The sequence below is a fragment of the Centruroides vittatus genome, unplaced genomic scaffold, assembly GCF_030686945.1.
Source record: "Centruroides vittatus isolate TY-2023 unplaced genomic scaffold, ASM3068694v2 contig_19, whole genome shotgun sequence".
Lineage (NCBI taxonomy): Eukaryota > Metazoa > Arthropoda > Arachnida > Scorpiones > Buthidae > Centruroides > Centruroides vittatus.
Window position 1 is genome coordinate 1,785,590 of NW_027121169.1, and position 18,883 is coordinate 1,804,472.

General features: G+C 29.4%; 1 protein-coding gene across 4 annotated transcripts in view; it reads right to left on the reverse strand.

The window, feature by feature from the left end:
* LOC136970112 (mitochondrial sodium/calcium exchanger protein-like) overlaps window positions 1–16,898 on the reverse strand; it is a 69,744-nt gene extending 52,846 nt beyond the window's left edge. The window contains exons 1-16 of one of the 4 annotated variants that reach the window (XM_067264502.1): window positions 16,698–16,898; window positions 14,455–14,607; window positions 10,573–10,625; window positions 9,469–9,526; window positions 8,737–8,839; window positions 8,486–8,653; window positions 8,312–8,404; window positions 7,439–7,555; window positions 7,221–7,346; window positions 6,567–6,763; window positions 5,380–5,512; window positions 5,107–5,237; window positions 4,947–5,022; window positions 4,778–4,858; window positions 4,105–4,181; window positions 3,819–4,012 (exon numbers count right to left, since the gene is read on the reverse strand). In XM_067264502.1, the coding sequence (XP_067120603.1) occupies window positions 3,833–4,012; window positions 4,105–4,181; window positions 4,778–4,858; window positions 4,947–5,022; window positions 5,107–5,237; window positions 5,380–5,512; window positions 6,567–6,763; window positions 7,221–7,346; window positions 7,439–7,555; window positions 8,312–8,404; window positions 8,486–8,653; window positions 8,737–8,839; window positions 9,469–9,526; window positions 10,573–10,625; window positions 14,455–14,607; window positions 16,698–16,781 (1,830 nt within the window). In that variant the 5' untranslated portion in view covers window positions 16,782–16,898 and the 3' untranslated portion in view covers window positions 3,819–3,832. Of the gene's footprint in view, window positions 1–3,818; window positions 4,013–4,104; window positions 4,182–4,777; window positions 4,859–4,946; window positions 5,023–5,106; window positions 5,307–5,379; window positions 5,513–6,566; window positions 6,764–7,220; window positions 7,347–7,438; window positions 7,556–8,311; window positions 8,405–8,485; window positions 8,654–8,736; window positions 8,840–9,468; window positions 9,527–10,572; window positions 10,626–14,454; window positions 14,608–16,697 lie in introns of those variants that run through there. The other 3 variants (XM_067264499.1, XM_067264500.1, XM_067264501.1) reach the window with 3 other exon arrangements.
* Between the last annotated feature and the right edge of the window lie 1,985 nt (window positions 16,899–18,883).

Consider the following 18,883-nt stretch of genomic DNA (forward strand, 5'->3'; position numbering starts at 1 on the left):
GAGACAAAGGAATGTTTCCTTGTTCCAGTGCCAAATCGTTCGGCAGAAACATTATTGAAGGAAGTGGAAAATCACGTACATGAAGGAACGACCATTTTTTCGGATTGTTGGAATGGGTACAGCACCAAAGACTTACAAGAAGCAGGATATTTTCATTATCGAGTGAATCACAAATTGAACTTTGTCGATGCGGATACTGGATGACGCACGCAAAACATAAGACCTTAAGACCTTCCTTCCTTAAGACCTTATCCCGAGTTATCTCGGGCAAGTTACATAGCGTTACAAACAATCCCGTCCTTTGGGCCCCTAATTTTTTTTTTTTTTTTTGATTTTTCAGATGTTTTCTGTCTCCAAATTTTTTGAAAAATTTTTACCCGCGCGAAAAAATTTTATTGCGATTTTAATTAACCTTTAATGACGAGCGATTAACGCTTAATTGTTTTTTACGGGATTTTTTTTATGGAACTTCATTCATCCTTCTAAAGTTCTAGTGCACCGATTTTACTTTGGTAAAGTTATTTAAAGCTATTTTCTGATGTCAAAAACAACATTCAAAAGTTTTTTAACTTTTTAATTAATAGATTTTATTATGTATACGTTTAATTAAGTCAGGGGGTCAGAAATTTCAATTAAAATCGTAATTTTAAAAAAATATTTAGAAATATATTGCCACCTAGTATTCACCCTACTTTTTATCCTTCTCCACCTGAGACGTTTGAGAATGTCCCGCGAAAGAGGACACCAGCTGTTCTCAAGGTCATTCAGCTGTGTAAACAATGACTCATCTGTGTCAGATTTCGCAGTAAGGCGAGACAAAGGAAATTGTACTTTGAAGCTTTTTCTTCAAAATTAACACATTTCTTTCGTTTTTTTCGTTTTAATGTTTAATTGCATTAAAATTAAACAGTATTTAATTCATCCAGAGTCCCAACAAGTTAACGATTTACAAAAGGGTTAGTTTTCATTTATTGTTTGATTTGACAATTGTTTTAAATTTGAAAAATAAAAAAACTTGCATTATTCAGAAAAATCGCAATTTCCGACTGGCGCCCTCTTAAGTACCCTTTTGCTTCTCTGTTTTCTGTGTTTCCTTATTTTTAAAACTTGACACTGGTGCAGATGGAACAGATTTTGCTGCCGTTTTAATGTTTTTCCAGTCCCAGGATTTTTCATAGTCAATCGTTTTGCAAAAATTTGGAATCTTTCTCCAGGTTTTCTTTATAACCAAACATATGTATGAGTCAGATAGTGCCAAATGCAACACTTTCCAGTTGACGTACATTCCAGACAAAGATTTTGCCAAATGAACGACAAAAGACCACAACGGTTAATGTAACCTATGGTTAATGTAATATCTAACCTATGTCATAGCGGTTCGTCTCAGATACAATGGTTAAGCTCGTATTAGCCTAACGTAACCTATTCTAATAATTTGTTTGGTAATAATTACGATAATTTATTAGAATAGGTTACATTAGGCTAGTACGAGACGAGCCGCTATGTTCGCTATCGATAGGTTACATTAACCAAAAAGGTTACTACAGATTGTAAAGATATTTAAATCAAATTCTCAAAACATATCGTTTAAGAAAAAGGGTGTACTATAGATTACTATCTATGGAATTTCGGGACTTTGAGTATATATCTGAACTGACGGGACCGAGACGAGTTCAACGATACCCCCTACTTTTGGACCGGAGACGAAAAATAAAAAAGTTATCATACTTTTTAAGTTACCATACTTTTTTAATGCTCTCATGCAGACGACATCGTAGTTGCTAGTATTGCCATCTTGCGGTAAAGTCTGCAAACCGTGACGTCGGTCTACGGTCATCTCCCGGAGCGTTAAACACGCGCATAACACAGCAGAGAGAGCGACGCGACTTCCGATCATCGCGCGATCGCCATTTCGGTTAATGTTACTTATGGCAGCGAACATGGCGGCCTGACTGACCTTTCGTATGGGCGCCACCACACGCCGCCATGTGCTAAACTAGTGATCGATTCACGGTAGTTCTTGAACAAAGTAAAAAAAGGGGGAAACGTCTACTAAAGGCAATTTTAACGGCAAGCGACGGAACTCCCGATCGCGATAGCGAGGCCGACTTAGCGGAGAGCGACGCGACTCCCTATCATCGCGCGATCGTCGAAAAAAGTATGATAACTATTTTATTTTTCGTCTCCGGTCCAAAAGTAGGGTATCGTTGAACTCGTCTCGGTCCCCTGAGTTCGGATATGTACCCAAACACACGAAATTCCATAGGGAGTAATCTATAGTATACCCCCTCAGTTCAGATATATAGTCAAAGTCCCGAAATTCCATAGATAGTAATTTATAGTATCCCAAGAAAAATACATTTACCTTTTTAACAGTTTTGGAAAGAATATCGTAAAAAAAAAAAAAAATTAAATATTCCACTACACATACAATGTAACACTATCAGTATCGTCTACCTACATGTTAATTTGCATATTTCTACAACAAACTACCATCTACAACGCCAAATCTAACAAATTTGCATATCCATTCACAATCGAATTTTATGTCACGTTCATTGTATTTTCAAATTTCGTCACACTATTAACAGATAGCTCCCTCTATCATCAGTACCACGCGTGACTCTATTTCGAGATTACCGGAAGCACTGCCACTTTGGCACCTAAGGTAACATTAACCGTTTATTTTATTTAAAAACAAATATAACAAAAAGCTGTTAAAACACATTTTAAACTATCTCAAAATTACTTTTATCATATAAAACTACAAAATTTTATTAAAACAATGCGTTATATACACTCTACAACATAAGTTGTTGTAGACATTTGTGTGACTACAGTGTTTATTTTTAAAAAATCAAAACATTTATTTTTCATTTTTGAGAGTCAAATTTCTAAAAATAATGAAAAAAACTGTTTGTTTAATAAAATTTTGCATTTTTATATGCAATTTCTCACATTCCACAATGTATGCTAACAATGTTAATGTGTTTTTAATAAGTATTTATTCTATTGAAAAAATTCAGAAAATTTCATTTTATTTCTTAAAGTTTCTTAGAAAATAAAAAAAAAATTATGTAAGTAGCTAAAACTGCAAACTTTAATTATTATAAATGCATTTTTTAAAGCTGTATAACGTAAGATAGGTGCATGAATATTTTTGTTCATTAAAATATCTAAAAATTCCGTTATAGATTTAACTACTTTTATTAATTTCTAGAAAATTAACTCAAAGTTTCAAGATTTTATTATATTATTATGTTTTATAGAATGTATAATGTTTGTTACTGTACAGTACTATCAGTAGAAATATCAGTGATTTTAGTTTGTTAATTCTATTAATTAAAACACCCAAAAATTTATTTTTAGTTTTTTTTAATTAACTTTTTTTAAAATGAAACATCTATTATTTAAAAATGTAGAATATTGCTATATAATTGTTTTTCCTATGCTACATTATAAGATTTGTATACATTTGTATGAGTATTTACATTGAAAAAAAAACCCAGAAAATGTATTTCTAATTAATTACGATTAACTATCTAAACACTAAGAAGTGTTTTTTTTTTAGATTTTAAAACCCTTTAAATGTATAAATACTTTAAATTTTTTAGATAAATTAAAAGCCGTTGACACTGCATATAAACACCAAACATGTTTGTAATTATTAAATATGTAAAGAGTATAAAATGATTCATTATAAAGAAAAAAATTTAAAAAATTTTTCATATTTATAATTTATATTTTTTAGTTCAACAAAATGTCAACCGCTTTTACTGACATTTTAAACATCAGTATACAGATGAAGAAGAACAATATTTTTAGAATTTTTTTAGAAGATTCCAACTTCAGTAAGCACTGAAGTAATTAGAAATGTCAGGTATAAAATTATCAGGAAGACACCATAATATCTCCTTACTCGGAATCGCAGGATTGTCATGGTAATTAAGGTGATAATCAAACTTGCTGCTAATGTTGCAAACAAAATTATTGTCAATCTTGTAAACATTAACTGTAAAATAAATAAATATAAATATAAAATTTTGTAATACTTATAAAACTTTAAACCTTTAAAATTAAGTGTAAAATATCAAGAAAATTTACTGTAATTACCGTCAATTTCCCGTCGTTACTTTTGAATAATCGTGTCATCGAAGAAACACCAACACCAAGTAAAAGTGCTAATTGTTAACTAAGTAAAATACAATTAAAACTTTTCTGTATATTTTTTAATTACATTTAATTTTTTTTAGAGAATGTTCTAAATTTAGTAAGTATTGAAGTAAATAGTTAGAAATGTCAGTTACCAAATTAAAATTTCTACATAGTTTTAATTACACTCTATATTAAGCTCATTATTAATTTTTAAAAATTACAACTATATAAAATTTTAACTGTATTTTTTTTAAAATAAAGTTATGATTAACTACGTGTAAGTTTAATTTTATTTAACATAATTAAAAAGAAAAATGTAATAAAAAACTAAAATTTTATTTTATATATGTTTAATTTATGATTAATTATAAAGATAAAGTATTAAGTAATTTTAATATTTAATTACAAGTATTTACGTAAACACATACTTAACTTAAGGAATTGTAACGTAACTTATATCATGTAAAAATTCACATTTGTACGAGGCATATGTCATTTTAAATTAGTGACTACTTGTAAAAATACTTGTTTTTTGTAATTTTTTAGAAATTAAAAAAATTTGTTGGTAATTTGTAAGTTTTGACAGTAATTTGATTTTATTTTCATTTATTAAAAAGGATACTTAAGAATGGTGCTCCAAAACAAGCTGCAATTCCCATTCTTGGAAAACCTTTCCTTGCAACAGCCAAATTTGAAAGGAAATCTTTTAAAAATATATACAAAAATGTATTATTTTTATAAAATGTAAAGTCTATTTTTATTTATTTTAATTATTAAAAATAATAATTTACCGAGTAAAGAGTTTCCCCATGCCAAAATGGTTAAACCAAGTATGGTGTCACTGAGATTGAAAACAATTCCTACAGCCTAAAAATAAAAAATTAAATATCCAATTTTTTCGTAAAATTGTATTTTTAGAGTTTGTTTTAATTATTCAAAGAATTAACTTACTTGCAACAAAACTACAATTTCAATAGCAATTGAATAAATCCATACAACAGCAACCAAAAATCCCAAATAAGAAAATGCACAATGATATTTTGGTTGCTTATCATTTTCACTCGTGAAAAATACTACAGCAGCTAAGATCAAAGAAATCACTAAAATTAGGCAAATTAGTGGAAATTTGCCTCCAATCATTGTAAGAGCATCTATAGAAAAATAAATTAAGGATTTTAAGTATACTCATATTTATGTTAGTGAAGAAAAAGAGCATTTACTTACATCCAGTAACCATTAAAATGAACAAAGGACCAGTAATGCAGTGTAATACATTGAGATAACGACACCAATTCTGTTTCGGTTTAGTTACATCCAAAACAGGTGTGGTAATCGTAAGAAGTAGCATCACAGGGCACTGGAATGGAAAGAATTGCAAATGTTAGTTTTGTCTTACTACAACAATACATAATGTCAATCCTGATGTTTATCTGGTGGATCAATAACAAAGAGCAAATAGACATGTCTTAACCATGCACTGTATAGTACAGTATAAAGGTTTAAATGCTATTCCTTCAATGTTAGGTAATGAAAAAATCAGTGTAAATCAAATTGTATTTTATAGAATTTAGTTTACTTTGATACAAAATTGTATTTTTCTTTAATGAAAACAACATTTGAAGGAATTTATTTGAAAAATTCATTTCTAATACCGAGAAAATGGTAATTACAGTAAAATCTTCTGATTAATCAATAATAAACATGTATATTAATGAAGTGTGGCGGTCTAGTATGCACCACTTAAATGTTCGTTAAGATTTAAAATATCTGAAGCCAGGTTCCTTTCCAAATGGATTTATTTACAGTAATCTACAATACTCGCTACACTTGTCGAGTAAGGAGATCTCGGCTACAAGATTTAGGATGGAACAGTACAAGTCAGTACAAGTCATACGCGGAAAATTGAACAAACCAGAAAAGAGCCGAAAAGAGCTATGGCGGGCGGTCAGCACGAGTTTTTATATTCTCAATAAAGCGCCGCCTGGATTTTCGTATGCAGCTCCAGGTTACAAATATTCGGCCGCCACAGAAGCTTTAAGTAGTGTCGTATAATACTGTATAAAAAAAAAAAATTTTAAATGAAAGAAAATCGATTTTTCTTGTAAAAAAAAACATTAAGTACACCTTTTTGAAAAAATTTATAAGATAAACTTTACACCTAAATATAGAAATTTAACTATAGAAATATTGATCTTAAGTAACAAAGAATAAATAAGCATGGCTGTATCATGACATGTATAACAATTAAAATAAAGATTTTAAATACCGTTTCTTAATGTATTACAGGAAAACAGCCACTAAAGATCTAGAAAATCAAATTTTCCTCCTGAAAAAACATTGTAAATAGCTTTTTTTTTCGAAGGAAGTTGTGTGAAAAAATTCAGTTTCTATGACCAAAAAACGGGAATTACCTTGCAGATCTCAAGTACACGTTGCCACCAGATAAGTTTGCTCCATCCTCGTACGTTAATAGGACAGATCTGATATAAAAAGTCCTTCAGTGGATCAACCTCTCTATCCACAGGGATCTTAACTTTTTTCTTACTTGACACCAACGACGTTTCACTTGATGTCTTCTCTAGGGATTCCATGTCAACGCTGATACTGCCTATCAGTAAATATGTCAATTTTACTTTAAGTGGAAGAAAAATTCCATGTTTACTGTATTTTAGAGCTTTCACTACATATACTTTAGATAGAAAAATCTAAAAGATACGTTTAGAAATTGAATGTAATTAAATTCGATCTTCGGCATTAATTGCTAAATACTGTATGTAAGTGATGACAGTTAATTTCTGAATTAATAATTAAAATATCACTGCAAATTTTACATAATAATTCAAAAAAACATCATTTAAATGTATTTTTAATCATTTTATCAACAATATTTTAAATTACAGAATTGGAGATGAGAAAATTAAAAATAATCAAGAAGAATGTAGGTTAGAACTATGAAAAAATTATTTTAATTTCTTAAAAAATATTATTAAAATCAATAATTGTATAACATATTTTTATAAATATAATCTTTAAATATTTAAAAAATAAAATGAAAAGTATTTTACCACATGTAGGACGACGCCCAGCTATTTCTGGTGGTGTTGTAATAACAAAAATTCCAGATTCTTGTTCTGGTGAGATGGGTTGGGAAGGTTGTGGATTATCCCAAAAATCATTAACAAAAAATAAAGCTGTAAAAAATGTTCAAAATATAATTATAGTAAAAATTTTATAATATTTAAACATATTACATTTTATATTATTTACATAGACTTGAACTTACAAGTAAGAACTACACCAGCTGCTTCAGGATCATCTTCCCTTTTGGTTTTTCCAAAATTAATAGACGATAAAGATGCTACTGGTGCTAATGTGCTAGATTTTTCTTGTGCAGAAGCTTCTGAAAGATTTTTATAAACATTTAAAAATGGATTCTTAACATAAATATCGTCAGAAATTCAAAGAAATAAACATTGACCCTTACAAACAACTGACCTCTGTGACATTACCTGTACTGCTACCCCACATTAAGCAAGTTAAACTGCACAGAAGTACTAGAAGATCTATAAAGACGAAACAAAATCTAAAAGTAAAAGTGAATGCAGGGAGCATATATCCCATTTTTTGAGAAGGAGCGCACTTGAAAAAAATTCTTTTCATGTTTATATTTTGGAATTCTGTTTTTCTATACGTTTAATTAAAAAATTAATTTTTAATAACCCATTAATCAATTAATTCTTTAAACATAATAATTAATTACGTAAAATTCTGTATATTTTCTAATAGTTTCAAATATGTTTCAACGGAGTTCATTCTCAATATGTTGATAATTTAATTATCTCTGATAATATATGTAAGCAAACTTTAATCATTGTTCTATTATCTGGATTTAATCCTTCAGGACGTCCATTAAATTTACTGATATTGATATATATACAAACACAATCTCAATTAATTTCAGTAACATCTTTATCAGTATAATATCTTTACTCTCTTCCATCAAATTAAATATGCTAACAACATAATATTCACTAATTAAAAAAGTAAAAAAATGCCAAAAAATTTAAAAAGATGTAAACTTTAACGACGACAATAAGGGACAATGTAAAATCAATTTTTTAAATAATTTCATTATATGTAAGAGCACTCGAATTACCTTTTACTTTCGATGGTTTTTCTTGATATTTCCGATGGATGTACCTGCTGACCACCACTACTATTATGTAGACTACGTAAAGAATAACTAATCCTGTAAATTTTTTAAAATTTTAAAAATAAATTTATAGTTTGTTAAATTACTAAAAAAATACTTTAAGAATAGAAACATTACCTATAGCGTCGTATACGTAAATAGAACCTTTATAACAAAGATAGAAAACCCAAGATGTTGCTCCAATATAGAAAAATATGTCTCTAAGGAATGGTCTTTTCATAATTGTGAAAGACTTAATTAGGAATATCGAACCAGCTATTACTGTGGTAACAAATATACCTGCCCCTGTTAAAATTATAAATAATTTTCATTAAAAAATGGCAGAAAATTATTCTGTTTGATGTTAGTTAAATCATTAATTTACTTACCCATTAAACCTCCTATTACAAGATCAGTTTTTCCTTGTTGAATACCAGCAATAGCCGAAAATATATCAGGAGAACCATTTCCAAAGGCTAACAAAGTTACTCCCTGTTTATATATGTTAAGGTTAATATATTTAATAATTATTTTTTATAATTAAAATGTATTTCTGTAGTTCCATAATAACTAATTTGGTTAAGAATTATTTTCATATTTTATCAGTAACAAGTTTGCAGTTGTTTATGTCTGTAGATGTGTATTTATATAGTGAGTGTATAGATGTATACGTGTTTATATCGTATGCATGTATTTATTATGCATAAGAAAATGTGCGAAGAATGGTGATGTGAATATAAGTATATATTTCTATTATGGGTTTTATATACTTAGGTTAATTTATACTTGTATGTATGTGTCTAAACATTATACAGGTATGTTATGTATAGTAATATGTTTACGTAAATGGTTAATTGAATGCCAAATATATTAACATATCTAAATATATCTGTATGTATAAAAGTATGTTATTTGTATGTATGTTATGTCTAAGTATGTATGTGAGCTATATGAGTGTTCTATATGTATGCTCGTTTTCTGTGCCTTATATGTAAGACATGTTTAAAGCAATTTACAATAATAAAACTTTCAACTACACAATACAATTTAAACGTTTTTATATTATTCTTAATTAATTATAATTAATAACATAAATATATTTTAATAAAATTAAAAGATACAGCAACATTCTGAGACATCTTCAAAGTTTTCGAAATGACGAAAAGTGCAGGACATAAGCTATAGGAAAAAAATAACAATTGGTTCAATAAAATAAACAAATTTTATAGTAAATATTAGAAAATATTTGAAGCGTAACAAAGTCTTATATAAAATAGCTAGAAGCTATACACATGTTAGAAACTTTTACGGATAAATTTTATCGCGAGTTCTGCTCTATGTATTTCTAGTGATGACTACGACATATCACCGGCGAAATAAAAATTTAAATTAGTCATTATCTTGACATCAATAACCAAATTCCAAACCAAAAACTGACCGTCTTAGGGGAATGACTGTACCTCCCCCTCCCCTCGAAACGCGAAACTGAGTCACACTCGGAACTAAAGACAAAATTCGCTTATTGGCGAGAAAATTAACGAGGGGACGAAATAAAAAGGAGGGGAGCAAGAACCAAGGAGGTCGTCGTTCGTAGCTCCCGCCTATAGTCGGACCTTTACGCCTTCACGCCTAAAATCTACGAAGCCTCTACGGCGCCGATTGGATTGACCGCCGAATAGACTCTGTCCTCGGACTCTGAACACCTGGTGAGGTATGACGACAACTTATTTGTAAACTTTCTCTCGGGTCCGAACTTTCCTATGTTAGTACGTAATATCTCTGTCAATGTTATTCGGTGTAACTATTCTTTATTGTTTCGTAATAAATTCTGTTTGTTATTGGAACTGGTGTCCTTTATTCGAATCTCGCCTCTGTCTTATCAACGATCCCTCCTCTCCTCCTCCACTCGACCTGACACGTTATTAGTTCCAGACTGGACAAGCCATCCTCGACAGTGGGCAGGTCATAACCGACCTGTGAACCGAGAAAAGGAGGTCCGACTCCGTCCGACCTCACGGTGAACCCACATATTTCTAGTGATGACAACGACTATATACTAAACCTATATACAAGTCGAAATCTCACAGTTTTACGATTTTAGAACAACAAATGGTTCACTTGAGGATGTAAAACGATTTTATGTTTGTAAATCTGACGTTGTCATCTTCGATGTTATATTAGTTGTTAGTTTAACATTAGGGGTATAAAACAAAATATCTACTCACAAGTCATTTGCTGTCATCCCTAGACCAATGAATAACAACAATAGCCATAAAACCTGATAGAAAGGAGAAAAAAATGTTACTAAAATTATTATATTACTTGTAATTTATTGGTTTCTATAAAATCGAATTTAAATATATTTATTTCTTTTTTACTATAAAAACAAATAAAAGGACACAAATCAAAATGTTCAATTGTGATTCATAAGCAAATCACAATAGAGTTTTGCTTATAAATCACAATTTGAGTTTGATTGCGTTTTCAATAAAAAAAAATTGTAATAATAAAAATTAAAATTAGCTGATAATGAGAATATGAAATTTCATTTAAATTTAAATCACTTCTAAAATTACTACAAAAATTTCAATATAATATATACTTAATTAAAAATAATTAAAATGTGGTAATTAAAAGTGAAATATAAATTATGATGTATTATGTTGATATTTAATTATATTTCATATGCAATTAAGTGTAATTGATTGAATGTATGATCTATGATATTGATGTCAAATTGACATTTCGACATTGAAATTATTTAAAAGCAAATAGAAAAATTCGAAAAAGTTAAACTCGAGATTAATTAAGTTCAAAGTAAAAATGAAATCAAATTTCTAAAATTTTCATTTGATTTTAATTTTCAGTTTTTAAAAATAGCAAATTGAATTTTTGTAATTTTATTTTAGAAATTAAAATTAATGTCTAGTATAAAGTACATTAAAAAAATTCAACATCATATTTGGAATTTGAAAACCAAAAATTTAATTTCAAGTTTAAATTTTTCAGTTATTTATTTAATTATTTTTATACTAAATTTTAAATTTAAAAAATATTATTTAATAAATTTTTGTGTTATTATTTATTTTTCGAAAATTTCATGCAATATTAATTAAATACAGTAGAAAGTTGTTAATCGGAATCAATTAGGGACTGGAGTTGTTCAGATTAGTGATTTGTTCTGATTACCGATTATGTACGAAAAAATACATTAACCTGTCCGATGTTCAAATTTTTCTCCGTTGCGTGTCGCTTCATGTTGAATTTTCGTCGATTTTAAGCCTAACGAAAATTTTTATAATAATAATCGAGGCTATCGTATCGTTAAAAATCATTTCTTTATTTTGTACAAACAAAATAAATATATTGAAAAATATAAAAACATGGAAGTTATACTTTAGAAGTAAATCTAGTATCAAAAACGTTCGATTCAGCACGACACAGTCCGACTGAAAATCGTGCCGATTACCGGCGATTCTGATTACCGGGGTGCCGATTTACGACTATCTACTGTAATATCATATAAAATTGTATTTAATAAAACATCAAACAATTCGAATAATAAAAAATTTTAAAAAGTAAATAAATAAAATTATTTTTATTATCCGAAAATGAACTCATTGAATTTTAATTTTCTTTGGAAAAATGAAAAATCATTCATGAAATTGTAATTTCGGACATTATTAACTTTTTTATCAGTTATAAATTATTGTTTACAGCTGATAAAATAATAATTAAAATGAAATGATTTTTTAGATTAGTGATTAACGACAAAGAGGATAGAATTAGCATATAATAAGAGAAACGAAAGAGGAGAAAGAAAAATATCCTTATCAGAAAATGATATTGATAATCCTATAGATTATTCTCATCAATTTAAAGATTTTAAAACGAGAAAAAAGAAAAATATAATCATTATCTGCTTGTGTAGTTCGTCTCATCTCTAATGCATCGTCATCAATCAGTTTGAGCGTGATAAAGTAAAAATAATGTTAAACCTCTCCCTCCTAACATAAAACTTAACATCTGCATTTATCAGACTAATGAAGTATAGACTTGGGACACGACGTAATTGAAATGTCATGAGTCAAAACCCCATCTGACATTTATTACTGAAATGCAAAATTATGATCTTTAATAAACTATAAATTCTCATCTGTATCTTTATAACTGCTGATTTTTCTTTTAATAATCATCAAAAATTTGTTATTATTATTATTTTCTTCTTCGAGATGATAGAGTATAGCGGATGATAAATTTATGGATGATGTATTCTGTAACTGGATGTTGTTTGTAGAGTGCTCCGCTATTATGTACTATAGATGATGAACAAACAACAATTATAGGTGTTGTGCCATAGTGATATAGATACTATGCTGTTATGTTTCATATGTTTATAATCTATAGCATAAACAATTTTTATAAATTGTTTATGCTGTATATGCTATGCTATACGTATGCTCGACAACTGGCTAATATGGATGTCGTGTTATCTTCATAGCTAACTGCTATAGATGTTATGATTTTTCCAAAACAGATGCTATATATGCTGTGCTTTCTTCACAACTCATCATTGTAGATGGTATTACATAACAGATAGATATGAACAAAGCAGTAAAGCTAGTACTGCAAATGCTTTAATGTAATGCTGTATTTTTTATATCTGTATTATATTGTGACCGGTGGGTCGGCACTACCGTGTCTCGACGCCGTGACGATAAATTGTTGCGATTCGGAAGTATTTGGTTAAACAAACAAATAACCGATTAATTTCAAAGAAAAGAGTACGTGATACTAACTTCGTAAGATAAAAATTTAACCTATAGAATGTAAGTGGTCGCAGAGAGAGAGAGAGAGAAGAGACAGAGAGTTTACAATAAATCGCGCGTTGGTGTAAATACCTGAAGTTTGAAGAGATCTTCGAAAAGAACAGGTGAAGGCGATGGTTCGAACTGTCCCTCAGGAAGATTTCACACAGGAGAGGGTCGGTACGTTCGGGTAGTTTGGGAAGTGGCGGCGTCTTACACATGGTGAACTCCTCAAAGCAGAAGTAGATTTAATCGAAGTCGGGATAGAAGGTATGTTTGATTATACTCTCCCTTTACGGTTGAGAATATTCCGTACTAGGAGGCGATGTTATTCTGTATTCTGAGATATAGAATTGACTATCTCGGTTGAGGACTAGGCGACAACTGCCTCGTTCGACCGTTAGTTCCAATATTAAAATCGGTAGCGCAAGGCCGGGAGGTCAAGGGATCTGGGGAAAGCATCGCTTTTGCCGTCAAGAACATTCAAACTGAGAAGTTCACAGATAGTAGTTGAAAAAATATAAATATGATCAAAATATAGATGACAAAATCGCGCTATTTTTTCTTCTTTTTTTTTTGTTGAGGTCCGGGTTCTCACATCATTATAAATACCACGAATTGCCAGGAATATATCACAACCAGCTACTACAGATGACATGCTTTTTTATAATTACATAATACAAAAGCTCTGTTACGTTCCGTAACTAGTTACTGCTTATATAATACGTTACGTTACACAGATATTACTATAGATATTGCATTCTGCTGAAGATCCAAAGATGCAATTGTATGCTGAAAATTAACGTGCTAAAATCTGGTTATTGTAATTGTTTACTATTGTTTAAAAATGTTAAATATTTATATTAGAAAACTAATTATGGTATTGATTTTAAACATAATTAAAATTTATTATACCGTATTTTACGGACTATAAGACGCTACAGACTATAAGACGCACCTTAATTTTTAAGCAATTTAAAAAAAAAATACCTATAAGACGCTACGGACTATAAGACGCACCTGAATTTTGGAGGCAATTTTTCGATGAAAAAAGTGCGTCTTATAGTCCGTAAAATACGGTAATTACGTTTAAAATTAACTTACAAAAAGTGAAGATGTTGTATTATTATTATCATTAATTTCTGTGCATTTTACACGAAATCAATTCTATTTTTAAGAATGATTATCCATTTCATATCTTTATTTGTAAGTCCTCTTAATAGACATTGATTGTGGCGTTCTATGTTACATAAATATACCGTTTTGAGGTAATAATAAATTTGAAATAAGTACACTTACACTAAGTCCAACAGCTATTCTGTCACCTTTATCTCCAAACGAACAGTACATATAAGCGGTGTAATCGATATAACCAATACTGCTTCTACAATCAAGAGTTGTTCTCACAAAGTTACAACGTTGACTCCCATTTATACCATTCACATCACGACACTACAAGTAAAATTAAATTCGAATATATAGAATTATATATTCCATAAATTTATTTAATAAAAAAAATGTTTAAAGGAATTTACTTTTGTGTAATTGCACACGAGCAGACCAACCGACAAACAATATAATTTAAATAGCCTAGCTACTGATAAATGTAGATAAAACTAAATTATATTTGAATAAATTAAAGTTATAAATATATAAAAACTAAATTATAAAGAAAAAACATACATTTATAGCGAGATAATTTTTCAAACGGAGTGCGTATAAAACCGAAAATCTCGAAAATAAATCAAGAAAAAATAGTATTTGATATAAGCGAATGGATGAAAATTTTTCTTTAGAGATGTATTTGATATCTCATCATTAGCTACATTTCTGTAAGAGTTATTGAATGTCTTTCTTTGCCATGTATTTTGTACCACGGCGAAGACATACGATGCTGAATGTCAATCTGTCACCAAACCATTAGTCTTCTACTGTCTTGTAAAAGTCGCTTTTCTGACTATAACGGAAAGAGAAGTAGGAAAACTTGTTTTATTGGTTTTGATAGAAAGGATATAGAGTACTTCATCTGTAACAGATATGCTATTGTGAGAATTCGGGGGTTACAATTTGGGGTCGATTTACTTCGGGACGGTTAGGCCCGCTCACTTTGTTGGTGGATGGCTATAAAGATCTAAGTTATTTTGTCTCAAAGATCGTGAGATCTTTTTGACTCACTTCCTGACACCAGTTAAGAAGTAACGCGTCTTAACTGGAGATTAAATCTGTCATTAAAGATATGTTCGAGTGGAAAGGGTCTTGAAATCGTTGATAGGATGACCTTCATTAAAATAAATCGAGTTCGAAACCAATTAAACAATAAAAGTTTAATAATAACTATGAATCGGGGAGTACATATGGATACAATTAACACCTTTTCAAAGAATGTAGGAATTAAAATCGAATATATCTATTGATAAACTCTCTAATTATACCTGTATTTGATCGAGAGATGAGTTCACAATAATTAATGCATAATACCTCTTAATAACAATCGAATCTTCGGATGGTCCTATCGTCGAAGCAAGGAACATGAAGAGCGAGAATCTTCACTGGATGACTGTTTCAGTGGAGAGATAAACGACAACGATGAAGCCCCGAAACTGGGATGTTTACCCCTTTTATCCCAAATCTCTTCCAATCGGGAGTCAATTTGTTACACATGTGCCGGGATCCGCTCGCAAACTACTGCAGAACGCTAGCAATCGTGCGCTAGCACACCCGATGAAGTCAAAGGCCCTGCCCTTTTCTTCGAGGCCGTGCGGTTTTTCATTTGCTAGCGCAGTGATACGAATATAATAAGCTCGCTGTTGACAGAATTAAACAGATAGAGTAGTCATGCTAGCAAGAGAGGATTGCGCATTGTAGGAAAAGCATACGAGACATGCACAATGTCATTTTACAGCCAAGAACCAACAATGCGCATGCCAGTTTTAAACCAGTTCGACACTTGTGTTGGAACAAACCTAATACTTGCAAAGTACAGGCAAATAATTTTAAAAATTTATTTTGTTTCATGATAATTTCACATTGGAGCTTGACCCACCGTATGCTAGCACCCAGTTCCTGTAGTTTGCTGCAGCTCTAAGGTGCAAAGGCTGGAGTAAAATTATTAAAGTGGAATAATTTTATTATTTTACTTCCACAAATCTAAAAACTTTTAATTAAATAATCTTCACTGCATTTAATGCGCTTAGTATGAGAACAATTTCGAAATTTTTCGTTTAATTCGGCATTTTTATGAAATGAAATTTTCTATAATTAAACAAATTTATAGTATTTTTAAATACATAAAAGTCATTAAAAATAGCAAAATGTCTGGTTTAAGATTAGAAAAGAAGTAGGACGCCATTTTGAGTCTGAAGATAGTACAATGCGAATCAGGGATATCAGATTAGACAAAATAACTAGACTTGTGCGTCATACAGAATGTTTAAAAAGCGATAAAGATGCAGAATTACTGCTTACTTTTACGTAAAAACATTTTAAAATTAATTTAAGCATTAATTGCATAGAATCAAAACAAATCAAGCTTAATTGCTTACCAAAGGTTCGTGAGACTTTGTCGTGTTTAAATATAAAGTAGACACCGTAGTGTTCATCAAACTAGATATAGTTTGACTGTGCATTTTTCAGTCTTCTTCGTCTTCTAAATCCTCTATTTAGTCTTCGAGATTTTTTCGTAGGTGCGGTAGCGGCGTAGTTTGTCGACATCGGCAGCCGACTCAAAATGGTTGTGACAAGACAGTGAGATGCATCTGTTTAAATACCCTCGATTTTATCTTCACCTTTACTCCCACATCTATAATGACATATTTTACCTGAGTTTTATGTTGCAATTTTATTGGTGATACGTACTTCAGGCCCAACCCTCATTTGGGGGGTAGAATCTGATAAACAAATAAAAATTACTTATCACTATCCAACTATTACAGTTTTCGGATCTCCGTGGATTCTTATCATCATTTACGTCATTGTGTACGCCATTTATGATTATATTCTCTTTCGATAAAATTGAATTTTACTATGAACATACATGAACGTTCTTATAATGATTTCATTTAGTCAAAGAGAACTGGTAGGTAAATTAAAGAATATTTGCTGATCATTCATATCCACTGTGTAATGGTTTTTATATTCTGTAATGCAAAGTTCTTCACTTAAATTAAGGTTTTAATTAAGAATTTGCACTTTCTTTTGTGATATAAAATCCTTTCTATTAAAAACAGTTGAACATCAATTGCTTATAAAAGTGTTAAGTGGGATTGAAAGCACATTAAAGACTTGAGATAATTTTATCATGTAGCATTCAAGAATTATTATTTATATTTATAACCTTCATTTATTATCTTGCACAAATATTTTATTTTCAACTTTAGCAACCATTTCAATTACTTAATACTTTAAAGATGTCAATGACTATAGGTTATTGAATCTTTAAAAAATTTCATTATCATTACAAGAAAAATCAAGAATTACATTGTGGCTTGCTTATCCCCTGATAAATTTTAGTGCAACAATGAAACCTGCACTATATCGAAAATTAAATCGTGTGTATCTATTGTACCTGGAGCCATTGGTAAACTTTGATCTCATAAAAGTGCCTTCAATATATCAAGAATTATACCACATGTACTAAGCACTTTCATAGCTTCCTGATAAAGTCTGATCTCATGATGATACCTCAGTTAAGATGTATAATTACATCGTTTATATCTATTTCTCTGGATCCTCTGACTAGTTGTAATCAGGGGTAATTTCGGGAGGCTCACGATCAAGATCCATAGTAAAGGTTTCACACTGGATTTTTGTCATTCCTGAAACTACCTCTGCCACACGTGTTCTCTCAGTCACTTCTGTAAATGGCCATGAACAATGTATAATATATTTTAAAAGTTAAGATAAAACTCCCAAAATTCTCTCTTAATCATACTTTTATATATTTTAAACTTAATTACAGTACAGATATCGTATCTTATTTTCATTTTATCGAAGAAGCACAAGATATCATACAATTATTTCACGTTTAATTTCTTCATATTTAAATACGTTTTTAGTACAGTAATAGCAACAAAATTATGAATATTTAATTAAATATAATAAATAAATAAATAACAAATTTTATTACGGCTTACAAACCGGATGAAAATTTCAGAGAATATATAAAAAATAAAGATAAAACATTAAAATACATAAAGATATTATTTAATGATCTCTTAGTTTATTTTAGTCTTTAGAAAATCGATACATGTGTACAAATATAAATAGAATACTTATATAAGTTAATAAATTTGGATTTAAAAGCCTATTTAGTTTAATAAATTATTATACTTAAGACTATTTTCAAGAAAAGCCACTCAAAATAAATGATTTGGGTAGACGTAGACGAAAATAATATAAGATATTTATATATTGTAAGATTTAATAATAAAATATAATTAAAAGTACTAAATTACAATTAAAGTATAATTTTTTATTGATACAAATTAAATGTAATTATAAGCAATTTAAATAAATACAGTTATGTCTTAAATTCACGTTTATACATAATTTTAACAAACATAAACATATTTACTATTTATTAAATTCTACATTTATTAAAGTTATTTAATTATAAAAAATAAATAATGAAATATAATTGTAATTATTTAAGTTTTATAATAAATGATTAAATAATTTAATTTTAATTACATATATTATAAATTAATAGTTATTATAATAACTTGAGGAA